The sequence below is a fragment of the Hemicordylus capensis genome, chromosome 1 (genome assembly GCF_027244095.1).
Source record: "Hemicordylus capensis ecotype Gifberg chromosome 1, rHemCap1.1.pri, whole genome shotgun sequence".
Taxonomy (NCBI): domain Eukaryota; kingdom Metazoa; phylum Chordata; class Lepidosauria; order Squamata; family Cordylidae; genus Hemicordylus; species Hemicordylus capensis.
This window is the reverse complement of record NC_069657.1, coordinates 75,853,329-75,867,993: the sequence shown is the minus strand read 5'-3', so window position 1 is coordinate 75,867,993 and position 14,665 is coordinate 75,853,329. Positions and strand designations below refer to the sequence as shown.

At 42.3% G+C, this 14,665-nt stretch overlaps 1 protein-coding gene across 3 annotated transcripts in view; it reads left to right on the top strand.

The window, feature by feature from the left end:
- The window catches only part of RBM25 (RNA binding motif protein 25), a 50,084-nt gene that overhangs the window by 857 nt on the left and 34,562 nt on the right, over nucleotides 1-14,665 (top strand). For all 3 annotated transcript variants that reach the window (XM_053283326.1, XM_053283327.1, XM_053283325.1), the window contains exons 2-4: nucleotides 8,535-8,656; nucleotides 9,434-9,483; nucleotides 14,123-14,293. In XM_053283326.1, the coding sequence (XP_053139301.1) occupies nucleotides 8,551-8,656; nucleotides 9,434-9,483; nucleotides 14,123-14,293 (327 nt within the window). In that variant the 5' untranslated portion in view covers nucleotides 8,535-8,550. The remainder of the gene's footprint in view (nucleotides 1-8,534; nucleotides 8,657-9,433; nucleotides 9,484-14,122; nucleotides 14,294-14,665) is intronic.

The window sequence follows — 14,665 nt, the reverse complement described above, 5'->3', positions numbered from 1 at the left end:
TTTACATGAATAGTAATGAAGCCCAAGAGTGGCTTGGGTTTATTTTGATTATGTATTTCATAGCAATTTATTTTGCCTTATTGTGACTAAGAGCATAGGATGTTTGACAGATTTGCACATTCTTGATGGATATTCTCCGCTGTATGCTTTTAAAATCTCTTTTCAGTCCTAATAGTATTTCCTTGAATTACCAATGAGAGTTCCTTTGAAGTGGGATTGCAACCTCAAGAGGACCACTCATGATAAATTAACACTCAGTGTGCTGTTTGTTGACTGTATGTTGCAGTTAGTTACCCATAATCATCTGTCTTTGTTTTGTGTCCAGGGGCTCTTAGGTTGTCCACCTGTATGTTAGATAACATTTTTATAAGAAATTAAGACAAAATCTTGAGTGTAGTGCATCTAGATTTATAATAATTGTTGCAGTAGCAACAATAACTGACTACATTACTCATATTTTGTAAAAGAAAGATAAAATATATGATCAGAAGAGAAGATTAGCCCTGGAAGGCTTACCTTAAATAATTGTTATGCATAGGCTTACCTTAAATAATTGTTATGCATAGGCTTACCTTAAATAATTGTTATGCATATAACATAACTTTCTTTCTAGGTATGTCAAAATGACTTTCCCCTCAATCTTTGTGTTCTGTGCTATGGGTGATGGTACTGCAAATATTTTTTGCACAACTTGTATTCAGTATTGTGGGATTGCTGATGGGAATCTAGTGTTGCAACACAGTTGTGACTCTCTTGAGTTTTAACTTCTGCTGATGTTTTAAAACTTTTGTACAGTTGTTTGATATGTCTCGAAGATTATTTATTTCAACAAGTTAGAAAGAAAATATGAATTAGAGGTTTTCTTTACATTATCTGTGGCCTTCTCTCTTAGGAACATAGGAAGCTGCCATATACTGAGTCAGACCAACATTGGTCTATCTAGCTCAGTATTGTCTTCACAGACTGGCAGCGGCGTCTCCAAGGTTGCAGGCAGGAATCTCTCTCAGCCCTATCTTGGAGAAGCCAGGGAGGGAACTTGAAACCTCAGAGTGGCTCCATCCCCTGAGGGGAATATCTTACAGTGCTCACACATCAAGTCTCCCTTTCATATGCAACCAGGGCAGACCCTGCTTAGCTAAGGGGACAAGTCATGCTTGCTACCACAAGACCAGCTCTCCTTACCCCTCTTGCACCATGGAGAACCTCCACATAACTCATTTTCTTTTTCACACTTTGTGCAGTCTTTCACGCTTTGAACATAATTTTCTTTTCACACTTTGAGCAGTCTAATCCCCCCCCCCCCGATTTGCAGACCACCCCAAACTTCTTTCTCTGGGCAGTTTACAACAACATAAAGCAGGTTAAAAATGAAAGCCTTAAAACAATTTAAAACCACAGTCCAGTTTAAAAAGCTTGGGTGGAAAGGGGGACTTTAGAGACTCTTTAAAAGATGTCCGAGATGGGAAGACTCTTATTTCAGCAGGGAGCAAATTACAGAGTCTCAGGGCAGCAACAGAGTAGGCCCATTCCTGCGTAGCCACCAGATGAGCTGGTGGCAACTGCAGATGAACCCCTCCAGATATCTTAAAGGGTGGTGGGACTTACAGCGAAGAAGATGGTATCTTCTACAACATTTAGGGCTCTTTAGGTTATAACCAGCACCTTGTAATTTGCCTGGAAACTTATTGGGAGCCAGTGTAGCTCTTTTAGTATAGGAGTAATATGGTCTCCAAGATGACCCAGAGACCAACCTGGCTGCTGTATTCTGTACCTACTGCAGTTTCCGGACTACGTACAAAGGCAGCCCCACATAGAGTGCATTGCAATAGTCAAGTCTGGAGGTTAACAGCATATCTACCACTGTTCTGAGGTAGTTTAGTTAAGAAATGGACACAGCTGGAGTATCAGTTGAAGCTGAAAGAAAGTACCTCTGGCCACTGCCTCAACCTGGGACACTTCTGGTTTAGATCCAGAAGCGACCCCAGACTGCGTACCTGTTCTTTCTGGGGAAGTGTGACCCCATCTAGAACCCGCAGATCAAAATTGTCTCCCGAGTTCCGAGCTTGCACAATGAGTACCATTTGTTATCCCTCATCCAGCCCATCACCACCTCCAGGCAGGAATTTAGGGAGGTAGTGCATTCTCCTGATGATGCTGACACGGAGAAATAGATTTGGGTGTCATCAGCATACTGATAACAGCCTGCATCAAATCTCCTGATGATCTCTCCCAGCAGTTTCATGTAGATGTTAAAGAGCATCGGAGACAATATGGAGCCCTGGGGGACACCATATAAAAATTCAGATTTTGAAGAGTAGCCGTCTCCAAGGGACACCGTCTGGAATCTGCCTGAGAGGTAGGACACTCCAGAAGGATACTATGGCCAATATTCTCGAAAGCTGTCAAAAGACCCAAAAGGATGAACAGTGTAACACTCCTTCTATCAGTTCCTAATTGGAGATCATCCATCAGGCCTACCAAGGCAGTCTCCACCTCATAGCTGCCCAAAAGCCAGTTTGACATGGGTCTGGATAAACAGTTTCCTCCAAGACTGCCTGTAGCTGGGAGGCCACCACCCTTTCAATTACCTTGCCCAACCACGGAAGGTTTGAGACAGGCCTATAGTTGCCTGACTCTGAGGGATCCAATTCAGTCTTTTATAGAAGAGGTCTAATGATTGCCTCTTTAAGGCAAGGAGGCATCCTGCCCTCCCTCAGAGAAGCTTTTATAATTTCTACCAGGCCTTCTACAACAGCCCCCCTGCCAGATAGTATAAGCCATGTTGGGAAAGGATCAAGAGAACAGGTGGTAGGCTGCCCTGTTCCAAGCTGCTTGTCCACATCATCAGGAATCACAAACTGAAACTGATCCAGCCTAACCACATAAGAGCTGTTGCTGGACACCTTTACATCAAACACTGCAGAAATTATGGGGTCTAAGTTGACCTGAATTTGAGTGATTTTATCCACAAAGAATTCATGTCACAGTGGGTAATTTATAGTTCCAGTTAGGGAGGAGGGGCATATACTAGCCCTCTTACAACCTTGAACAATTCCGCTGTACGTGAGCTTCCAGCTGCAATACAGGCAGAAAAGAATAGCTTCTTTGCCAAATATATTGCCTGAGAATAGATCTTCAAATGTGCTCTATGTTGCAATCTGCTGGATTCAAGTAGAATCTTTATCCATTTGTGCTCTAGTTGTCTTCAGCCTCTGTAGTGCTTCCATATACCAAGGGTCCGATTTTGAAGTAGGTAGGAGAGGACTCTTAAAAGCGATCATGTGTACTACTCTGTTGAGTTTGCTGTTCCAGTTCTCCACCAGGGCATCAACAGGATCATCAGCAGAGCCAGTACGAAATCCTTCCAAGGCTTCTTGGAATCCTATTGGATCCAATTACCTCAGGTGAACCATCCTAATAGGCGGGACATGGTTGTAAGTCCAACCTTAACCAGCTGGTGGGGGTGGGGGTCTGTCCATGACAATGGGGAAATCATAGGAGTCGCCACCCACAGATCAGAATAAAATACCAGATCAAGCACGCATCCAGCAACACACATCAGTCCCGAGACCACTTGGGCTAGACCCATAGTCATCATGGCTGCTATGAACTCCGGAGCCACCCCAGACAAATTTGTCTTGAAGTGAACATTGAAGTCCCCCATGACCACAAGCTTGGGGGGCTCCCAATGCCAAGCTTAGACCAAGTCTGTCATCTCAGTTAGGAACTCAATTGGGCAGCGGTGTGATCGGTACACCAACAGGAGTCCCAGTGAACTGACTTTTAATTAGGATGAATCCAGGTTTTTCCATCCTTGAGCTTTTATCATCTATTCAGTCCAATATCTAACGTATAAGCAGCCAAATCTGGACATGGCAAAGGAATTTTAATATATTCATCCACAACTTACTTGCTTCTCACACTTAACTCTGTGTCTGAAACTTCTCCTTTCTTTCAAGGCAGCATTCAGGAGTCAACACTTTCCCCTTCCATGTTTAGGCTCTTGCTAAGTCCTGCTGTTGCTATTTCAAAATCATCCCTATCCCATATTCTTCTACTACTAAAAAGTTTATATGTATTTGTTAGTAATCTAAACTTCTGCAGCTGCTTCCTTGTTGGCCTCTTTGCTGCAGTCCACTCTTAGTTATGCCATAATATACTCGCAAATGCTGTTCATTTCAACCAAAGACTGCTAGTCCTCTCATGAAATGCTCCTTACCTCTTTACTCTTGACTAGAGATACAGAATTTTCAATTAAATTCAGTTCAAATTTTATTTGGTCTATATCCAGTATACAGAATTTCCAATAATATGGGAAGCCAGGGGCTGGTGCACGTGGTTGACGTATTTGTAGTTCCCTTTTGAAAGTCACTTCATCGCTTGGTTGGATCTCTTAGGCTCAGAAAACAATATGTGAAACATATCTACTATGATATTGTTTTGCAGGTATTTTTAAATCCTCACAGTTGCTGAGAGTCACTTAGTAAAAAACATTGAGTTGTATCCTAAGTGCAGATGGAACAGGTTCTGCTTGCACAAGGGGTGACCTTGGCTGATTTCCCCTTCCGCAGTCCTCTGTGTCCCTGAAAACCTGCTTCTGAGGGTTTGCAATGGTAGGGTGGCAGCTCGGGAGCAGGATGAAATAGAAAGGGCCGACCAACAAAAGGAGGAAAAGTTATCCCTCTCTTCTGCTTGTGCTGCAAATTAGAGATGTGCACAAACCGGTTTGGAGGTTTGGTGTTCGGACTGGTTCGGTGGGGGGTGGGTGGTTACCTTCGCCAGCACTGCCCCCAAAAATGCTGGCACAGGGCTGCTGTGTACTTCCTTGCAGCCCCGATCAGCATCATACCAGAAGTGACCGGTGCACACTGACCACTTCAGTACAACCCTGACTGGGGCTGCAAGGAGGTACACAGCAGCCCAGCACCGGGGGTGGGTGGGATGGGCACCCTCCCTGCTCCTTAAAGGTAATCCCCCCCCCCGTCCTCCCATTCTTGCACATCCCTACTGCAAATGTTTAGGATACCATCCATTATTCGGTCTCATTTGTTTTAATATGCTTAGATTTATCTCCAGGTGTATCCCAAAGGTTCAGGGCAGATCATGATACAATACAGCTTTTTTTCTCAGACATAGCGAAGATATCCTCAACACAGGGTTATTGTCCATCACATGCTCTTGAGACACAGGAACCAATCACATCTTTCAGTAAGTTGGCTCCTTATTAAGTAGGGGCTCAATCCCCGTTCCATTCCTGTCTGCTCTGGAAGACAGTGTTCGTTATGAGCTCTGTAGCAGTTTAAAAATTTGGACAGGCTAGTCAGCATCTTACTTCTTGTAAATATACTCACTGCAACTTTGTGGGATTGATCAAAGTGTGAGAGGTGTAACTGATAAAGGCTATTTAGTGAGCTTCATGGCTAATAATGAATTTTATCTAGAAAATTGTGACAAAGCCCCATTCATCAGATATGGCAATGATATATATGTCTACATCATATGTACTGTATAAATGTCTAATTCTGCTTTTTAAGTAGATGGCTTAACAGAACATAAGAACAGCCCTGCTGGATCAGGCCCAAGGCCCATCTAGTCCAGCATCCTGTTTCGCACAGTGGCCCACCAGAAGCTGCTGGAAGCCACAAGAAGGAGTTGAGGGCGTGCCCTCTCTCCTGCCATTACTCCCCTGCAACTGGTACTCAGAGGCATCCTGCCTTTGAGGCTGGAGGTGGCTTGTTTTAAATATTTATTGGTTGCTATTCCAAAGTAGCGAAGGACAGCAGTGATGAAGTTTTAAATATTACTCTTAAATTATTTTATGCTTCATTGATGGAGCGGTTTCTGATTGTACCAAGTTTTCACTTTTTCCACACCAAACAGAAGGGCTTTCTGCCTTCCTCCCAAAAAATTGAGGTTCCACCCACCACTCGTCCGCCCCCGTTTCTGTTTCTACTGTTTTTACGCATTTGCAATCTAGTTAGGCAATTTGTCCATCCCACCCAGTCGATTCAGGGGTCAGGGAATGAACCCTCCACTCTAAGAGTACTTTAAGAATGCAAAGCATGGTACTTTAAGAATGCAAAGCATGTTCCAATCTGGTATATGATGTTATAGGCTAGTACATAGTTTCTATACTGATCCTAGAATACAGATGTAAAATTATGTCAATGGCATAAGTTATTTTAATCGGTGACTCTGCGATGAGCAGATGGCACTAGCTGCACTCTTTTTTAATACATGAAAGTTGCAATTGATTCTAGATTGGCAGAATTTTAGTTGAGAATTCCCTAGCAGACATATCCACCTACACAAGTTCAAAACATACACTTTCTGAATCCTGCAACTCTGGACTGTTTAGAATGTTTAGTTTCTTTGCTCTTGATTAATGGCATGTTTATAATTTGCAAATAGGGAAACATCATATGTGTAAAGGAGAGCTGTGCTGGCAAGAAGTTCCGTCTATGTACTGCCATGCCAGGTTACAAGAAAGCTCTTTCTGAAAAGGATGGTTGTGCAAATTCCATTTTTATGCCTCAATGACTTGAAATGGCATCTTTCTGTGTTGAACTTTGGGGGTCTTGGCAGCTTCTGGATGCTAGATTCAAATGTCATATTTCAAAGTTGCATAGACTTTAAAAATATGAGCATAGGCTTATATTTTTGACAAGTATACTATCTCTTACACCCTAATCCCAATGTTGTTTGAGATTAAGACAATTGATTTCAGTGCAATTTTCAAATAAAAATTCAGAGAATTGCATTAATCTGTTGTTCAATAGAACAAAAAGTGATGTGTCTTATGGGTATTTAATACCTAGCAGAAGCTCCAAAAGTAAACCATTGTAGACCTGTGGCCCTTGCTATATTTGCTAGCTGCTAATGGCTTTTTGGAATAATGATCTCTGTCTCAAAAGTGAGCTGTCACTCAGTGGTAGAGCATCAGCTTTGTACGCAGAAGGTTCAAGGTTCAATCCTTGCATCTCCAGATGGGGCTGGGAAAGACCCATGCCTGGAGAGCTGCTGCTGACTCAGAATAATTTTGCTTCCTATGTAGACAAAGTGATGTGGTCCTTCTAGAAGGAGAGACAAGATAAATGTTACAGAATTGTTCTTTTGTTGGAAACAGAACCACTTGAATTTGAATTGGGAAACTCTGTGCAGCAGCATCCACATAGTCAATTCTCAGTATAAATACTGATAGGCACCTAGTTAGACCATTAAAAGAGGAATAGGCAAATGGAATTTTCTTAAGTGGATTGGATCATATGTGTCTGAACAGGCATCTTAGTATGGCAAGGTAGAGGGCAGATACATTCATCTGTCTCTTGTTGGCCCAATTGCCAGATCTTGTGTCCACATGTCCAGGTAGTACTAGTATACCCTTTAATCTTTCTTAATATCAAAATGTCTCTTGTGTCCACCATATAGCATTGGCCATATGACATGACTACTATGCCATAGAAATCCCAGTCTACCTACCTACCTGCATCATTTTAATCTTAGCTCTTTCATTAGAATGCACCACTCTGGTATAATTGAACCAGATTACTGGTTTTGATCTTCAAAGCCCTACATATCTAGTCTAGAACCTCTCTCTCTCTCGTTTGTTTGTGACACTTATGATGTATACAAATAGAACAAACCTTCCTGCATCTTCTTCCCTGAGACTCATTGGATGGGTTCAGATGTCATGGAGATTCATGGTTAAATCTTGGTCAGTGCAATGTCCCCAAGCCTCAGGAGAGTGCACACTCCCTTCCCCTGCTTGTATACAATTTGAAACAATTGTACTTCCAGTTGCACTGATAAACCAAGATTGTTTGTGACATCCAAACAACTGACCAATCTTGGTTTATTCTAATCAACTTCCTGGACATAAACCAAGATCTGAACCTAAGATTTTAAGTAGATTTCAAATCTCTGTTTGTTTCAAGGGAGTTGGTTAGAAGAAACCAAAATTGGATGGCTTGGGCATCATGATCTTGGTTTGTTTCTGCAGTCAGAAGTATAATTCTTCCAGTTTGTGGGCAGTGGAAGGGAGAGTGTACATACTCCTGAGGATTGAAGACACTGCATAGAAACAAACTTTTAACTGTGATTCCACATGATGCCTAAACCCACACATTGTGATTTATTTATTTATTTTATCAGCCAGGTGTGTGTGTATGTATACTCAGCCTTGCAAATCAATCCACAAGTTGCTTGCCCACCTCCCAACATATGTTAGCCTTTTTGTGCCTGAAAGAGGAATGAACAAAAAGCATAGTTATTTACAAATCTGGGTTATCTCATTTGAAATATTGAGCTGTATTTTTTGTGAGTGCCCAAGGGATTTCTGTGAATCTTTGGATCCACAGCCTGACTATTTTCATGAGGTATGTAAGGTATGTTTTGTAAGCTGACTTTTGATACCTAGCATTGAGCTAGGTGACTTTATATTCTTACTTGTTTTAATTATATTATCTATTTGAGACAACATGGGATACAACAAAGTTTTGAAATAGTGTTGAAGCTGATTAGTTCTCTCTTTCTAGGTTACTGCTAAAAAAAATGTCTTTTCCACCTCACTTGAATCGCCCTCCTATGGGTATCCCAACACTGCCACCTGGAATTCCACCTCCACAGTTTCCAGGTTTTCCTCCACCTGTACCTCCTGGTAAGTTGTATCAGAACCCTATTGAATCAACCGCATTTTGCTACATTGATGAGCAGGGAGTCAAACTGAACCAGAGTCCCTAAACCAGCTCAGAAAGGTTTGTGCAATGAACCTGAACATAAATCTCTTGGTTGCCTTGAACCTGCACCATAACCCAATCGCTAAACACAAAAAATGGTAACTGTTTTAAAATACATGATTCAATAATGATTAGTTTATTTTGCTATTTTTTATTCTGTTGCATGTATTTCATCTGTAAACCCCTTTTATGCAATCAGAAATAAACAGTTTTAAAGTATATTGTTACATTTATATTCTGCCTTTCTTCCATCATGGAACTCAAGGTGGCTTACATGGGGCTCCCAGGTGGTCACCTATCCAGACACTGACCAGACCTAGACCTGCTTAGCTTCAGCAAGGTGACTGTATCATCCGTCTTCAGACCATGCCCTGGGACCCTTTATTTTATAATATATAATCATTTTTTCTTAAATTAAATAGCTATTGTATGCATATCTATTGAGTTACATTAGTCAAGAGTTTTATATTATTCTACATGAAATGTATATAAACAGGTTCAAAACTGTTTCAGAATGTCTGAACTGGTTACCCGTCCACTTTTCAAGTTAGTATTTGAACTGGATCTGAATTCATTTGCAGCATGTGTTAATGGGAAATACTTTAATTTTTTGTTCTGTCTACTAAATATTTGTTTGGAGCAAGATAATTTTTTTTTTTGGCTTTGAAACTATTTAATACAACTTTTAATGTTCTCAGGTACTCCAATGATTCCTGTGCCAATGGGTATTATGGCTCCTGCACCAACTGTAAGTATAATATAAAGTACTGTTGACTGTAAATGCTGTTCTACTAATCTCCTCTTCACTGCAGATGTAGCACTGGTGCTCTGCAAACCATGATTTGCAAACTGAGAGCCAGCTGCGAAAATGCAGCGTTCCCTACTCTTTGTCACGAATTCTCATCTCCTTATTAGCTTTAACCGTGGCTTATTACATGTGTAACAATGCTAACCATAGTTAACACTAAAACAGGGCCCAAGATCAGTCAGGGTTTGCAAAGCCATTTTTTATTGTTCAGTTCTTCCATAAGGCATCACAAGGTGGTTTACAAAAGTTAAAATACAATAAAACTCCATAAAAAATCACATTTGAAACCTTAAAACCAATTAAACAGTAAAAACCATAGAACCCCTCCCCCCCCAAACCCTACCACCATAAAAAACAAACTGAAGCAGGAGAGCTGAGACCCCAGGTAGCCCCTAAAGGGTAAAAGCCTGAACAAATAAAAATGTTTTTAGTTTTTTAAAAGCAGACACAGATGTCAGAGTGGACAGTCACTGGGAGAGCATGCCAGAGTCTGGGGAAAACAACAGAGGCGGCTCTGTCCCACGTGCACGACAATTTAGCCTCTCTCAACGTCAGCACACAGAGCAAAGGCCCCTGTGACCATGACGACTTTGTTGGGCAGGCAGAAACCCTTGGGAGCAGGTCCTTCAGGTATCCTTGGCCCAAACCATTAAGTACTTTAAAGGTAATTACCAGCAACTGGAATTGGATCCGGAAACAACTTGGCAACCAGTGCAACTCTTTCAAAATAGATGTAATATGCTCCGAGCGAGCAGTTCCAGAGTGAACCCTGGCAGCTGCATTCTGCACCAACTGAAATTTCTGAATATTCTTCAGGTGCAGTCCCACGTAAAGTAATCCAGCCATGACATGACTAAGGCATGGGTAACCGTGGCCAGATCTGCCTTCTCGAGAAAGGGATGCAGCTGGCACACTAGCTGAACTGTGCAGAGGTACCCCTGGCCACTGCCTCCACCTGAGCATCCCAAAGCACCCACAAGCCATGCACTTGTTCTTTCAAGGGGAGTACAGTCTGAGCCAGAGCTGGTTGAATTGCCTTATCCCAATTGACTTTTCTACTGACCAGCAGTACCTTCATCTTGTCCGGATTTAACCTTGGTTTGCTAGCCTACATCCAGCCCATCACCACCTCCAGCCCCCAGTTCAGCACATCTACTGCTTCCCTAGGATTTGGTCTCAGGGAAATGTAGAACTTAGTGTCGTCTACATATTGATGACAGTTCAGTCCAAACCTTCTGATTACCTCTCCCAGCGGTTTCATGTAGTTGTTAAACATCATGGGGGACAATACTGAGCTTTGCGGGATCCCAGATTCCAAGAAGTCCCCCAGCACCACCTTCTGGAACTTATCCCAAGAATGGACCAGAACCACTCCAATTCACCGCCCCTGATCCCTACACCTGAGAGGTAGTCCAGAAGGAAACCATGGTTTATAGTATTGAATGCCACTGAGATGTCCAGCAGACCCAGTAGGGATGTACTCCTTTGTCTAGTTCCTGACTAGAACCAGGGCAACCAAATTAACCAGGGCAACCAAAGCAGTTTCAGTCCCAAACGCAGGGCAAAAGGCAGATTGAAAAAGGTCTAGAGATAATCAATTCCTGGCTAGTGTTAAATATGTTTCACATTGTGGTGTATATACAATGATAAGTAGGGGTGTGCACAGAACTGGCTGGTCCAGTTCGAGTCTGGTCCAGTTCGAGGCTAGTTCGGTCTGGTACCTCCTCGGAACCCTCCCCCCCCCCGTCCGATGGGAGGGTTTGTGAGGAATTTTGTTTCTTTAAAAAAAAATTACACTTATCTCCTCTGGGGAAGTTGTCCGAAGTGGGGGGTGTCCCCATGGAGGTTCCCCCATCCCCCGCTCGCCTCCCTTATTTAAGAAATTGGCCGTTCAGCCACTCTTTGGCCTTTCCCCCTTGGCACAGTGGCCGTTTTGGAATGGCCATTTTAAAAACAATTTTTTAAAAAAATTAAAAACAAACTCATGAGACCCCAGTAGAGTTTGGTCCGGGGTTGGATCAAGCGGGGTGGTTTGGTTTGACCCCGAACAGTTGAACCAAAGCGGTTTGACATAGAACCTGTCTGCTCATCCCTAGTGATGTCACTGTTAAAACCAATAAGAGAGGTGGTATTTCATACCAGAGTGGGGAAGAGGAAGTGAAAAGTAAGGCATAATCTGGAAGCTTCCAAGGCATAAACTTGGAAGTGTAAAGTGATGCACATTAGGGCAAAAAACACCAACTTCACAAATACACTGATGGGATCTGAGCTGTTGGTGACTGACCGGTAGAGAGATCTTGGGGTTGTGGTGAACAGCTCATTGAAAGTGTCATCTCAGTGCGTGGCAGCTGTGAAAAAGGCTAATTCCATGCTAGGAATCATTAGGAAGGGGATTGAAAATAAAAATGCTAATATTATAATGCCCTTATACAAATCTAAGGTGCGGCCACATCTGGAGTATTGTGTACAGCTTTGGTCACCGTATCTTAAGAAGGACATTGTAGAACTGGAAAAGGTGCAGAAGAGGGCAACCAAAATGATCAGTGGCCTGGAGTACCTTCCTTATGAGGTTAGGCTACAGCATCTGGGGCTCTTTACCTTGGAAAAGAGGTGACTAAGGGGAGGCATGATCGAGGTGTATACAATTATGCATGGAGTGGAATTCTTTGCCCTGGGATGTGGCGATGGCCACCAGCTTGGATGGTTTTAAAAGGGGCTTAGACAGATTCATAGTGGCCAGGTCTATCAGTGGCTACTAGTCTGGTGGCTGTAGGCCATCTCCAGCCTCAGAGGCACAATGCCTCTCAGTACCAGTTGCAGGGGAGCAACAGCAGGAGAGAGGGTAAGCACATACCTGTTGCCTGTGGGCTCCCCAGAGGCATCTGGTGGGCCACTGTGTGAAACAGGATGCTGGAGTAGATTGACCTTGTGCCTGATATAGCAGGGCTGTTCTTACGTTCTTACATAAGCTATCTTACAGATTGTTGTCCATGGCTTGCTGGGAGCTAGGGTTACATCTGCTCACAAAAATCATGTTTTTAAAGCCACACACACAAGTAATGTTTTATTAGAACAATCTAAGAAAATTGCACAGTAGTGAGCAGCAATACCAGTTGCAGGGGATTTGCAGGTGCAAGAGCCCAAGTTGTGAAGGAACATGGATCTCCCCAAAATTCTCTTCAAGAGGGTTCAGCAAACCAGTAAGATGGGGGAAGTGAGCATGATGGAAAGATTACAAAGTTTGCAATTTGTCAAATTTGTTATGGTGGAATGCAGCAGGTATTAACCATAGAATAATTATAAGCAATTGACTTAGAGCAGTCACTTGTAGGTGTGAGACGATAGCTTGCAAAAAAGGCCGTTGGGACAAAAAAGAAACAAAGGGCTATTCTCCCATATTTTGAAAATGCAAATTTTAGCGGTTTATATTTTCAAAATATAAAGTCACAGCCATTGGTTTCTTACTTGTTCAGTGGCTTTCTGTGCAAGATGATAATATCTAATTGCCTATAAACTGCGTTCCATCTTAACATCTTAAATATCTTCAGCCTTCAGGTCCTTTCCATCATGTCTATGCCCCCCACTACCTGATGAAAGGGTTCTGGAGTGCCTAAAAGCTTGCTGATCGCAACTTTGATATTGTAGGTGGTCCTAATGGTATTTCCTGCTTTTGTCATGTACAGAGATTGCTCAGTCTCATTAATCAAACTTTCTTAATCTAGGAGAAAGCTATTGCTCTTAGGGTCATATCTTCTGTGATGAAAAGAATACATTAGAAATTTCAGACCGTAACAATGTAACATATTTTAATACAAAGTTTCTTATTTACACTTGAGGGGCATTTTAGTTTAAAAAAAAAAAATTCCTGTCTGCATTTCTTTTTAAAACATAGGTGTTGAAATTTAACCTTGCATGAGGTAGAATCAACTCATTAGGAAATTGCCTGAAATAGGCTGCCAGACTATTCTGTAAGAAATATCTTCAGGCAAAAATATTTAATGGCAAATTCTTACAAGTTATTAGATACCTTAATTGCAGTACTACTTGAAGCATGAAAGATAATTGGTATGTTAGAATATACTGTCATCCAGAGCGATGCTTGCAAATGGCAGAGTTAGCGCAACCATTGCTTCCTTCCAAACCAGGTGGTCAAAGCTCCCCAAAAACCAATGCCAAGGGATCCTGGAATGCGATGTAGGTGGCTTGATGGGGAGGGAGGAGATCTTGGGTGTCAGACAGAGACACTTTCCCACTAGCAGGGCTCCACCTGGCTTTTGCCCTGCCCCTTGCAGCATCCCATGCTACAGCTCACAACATTGCCAAGGGCACCTCCATAGCTTAACAGGCTGCCCCAGCAGGAGCCAACAGTTGCTCTAAGTCTGCCTTCCTCTAGCATTGCTCTGGATGGTAGCCACTGTTCTATTTCCATTTCTTGTCTATTGTAGACTTAGTATGTTGATAATGAGCTGCTCGTATATTTCTAGGTGATAGTATTTCTTTAAATAAATAAGTTAAAGTTGTTCTAAAGCCCCTTTTCTCTTGAAATTTCACAATGGGTATCTCTTCCTCTTATTTTCAGGTATTAGTCCCAACCACTGTATCAATGGTTGGAAAACACATGGGAGTTAGAAAAGAACATCCAGGTCTAAAGAATAAGGAAAACGATGAAAACAGTGGTCCTACTACCACTGTCTTTGTAGGCAACATTTCTGAGAAGGCTTCAGACATGCTTATACGACAACTTCTTGCTGTAAGTGGAATTGCCTTTTAGAACACCCTCCCATATATTAATTCAGATATTTTTGCATTACATAATGATTCTCTTTATATTTGTTATACTGATTTAAAACTGGCCAAAGTACAACATGCCAAAGAGATTTTCATGCACATAACAGGCTTTTCAACTTTGCCTACAGCACCTCCCTACACTCCTGGAAAGACCTGCCTCTCTCCAACTCCATTCTAGACCAGATGTAGTTTCCATGCAAGTTTTGGAGGCAGCCCCACATGAAAGCATAACATTTGCCTAGAGGTTACCAAACCATGTGCCACAGAGGGAAGAGCCCTCTTCAAGAAGAGGGTGCAGCTGCAGTAACTGTCTGGATCTTTCCATAATCAAGGA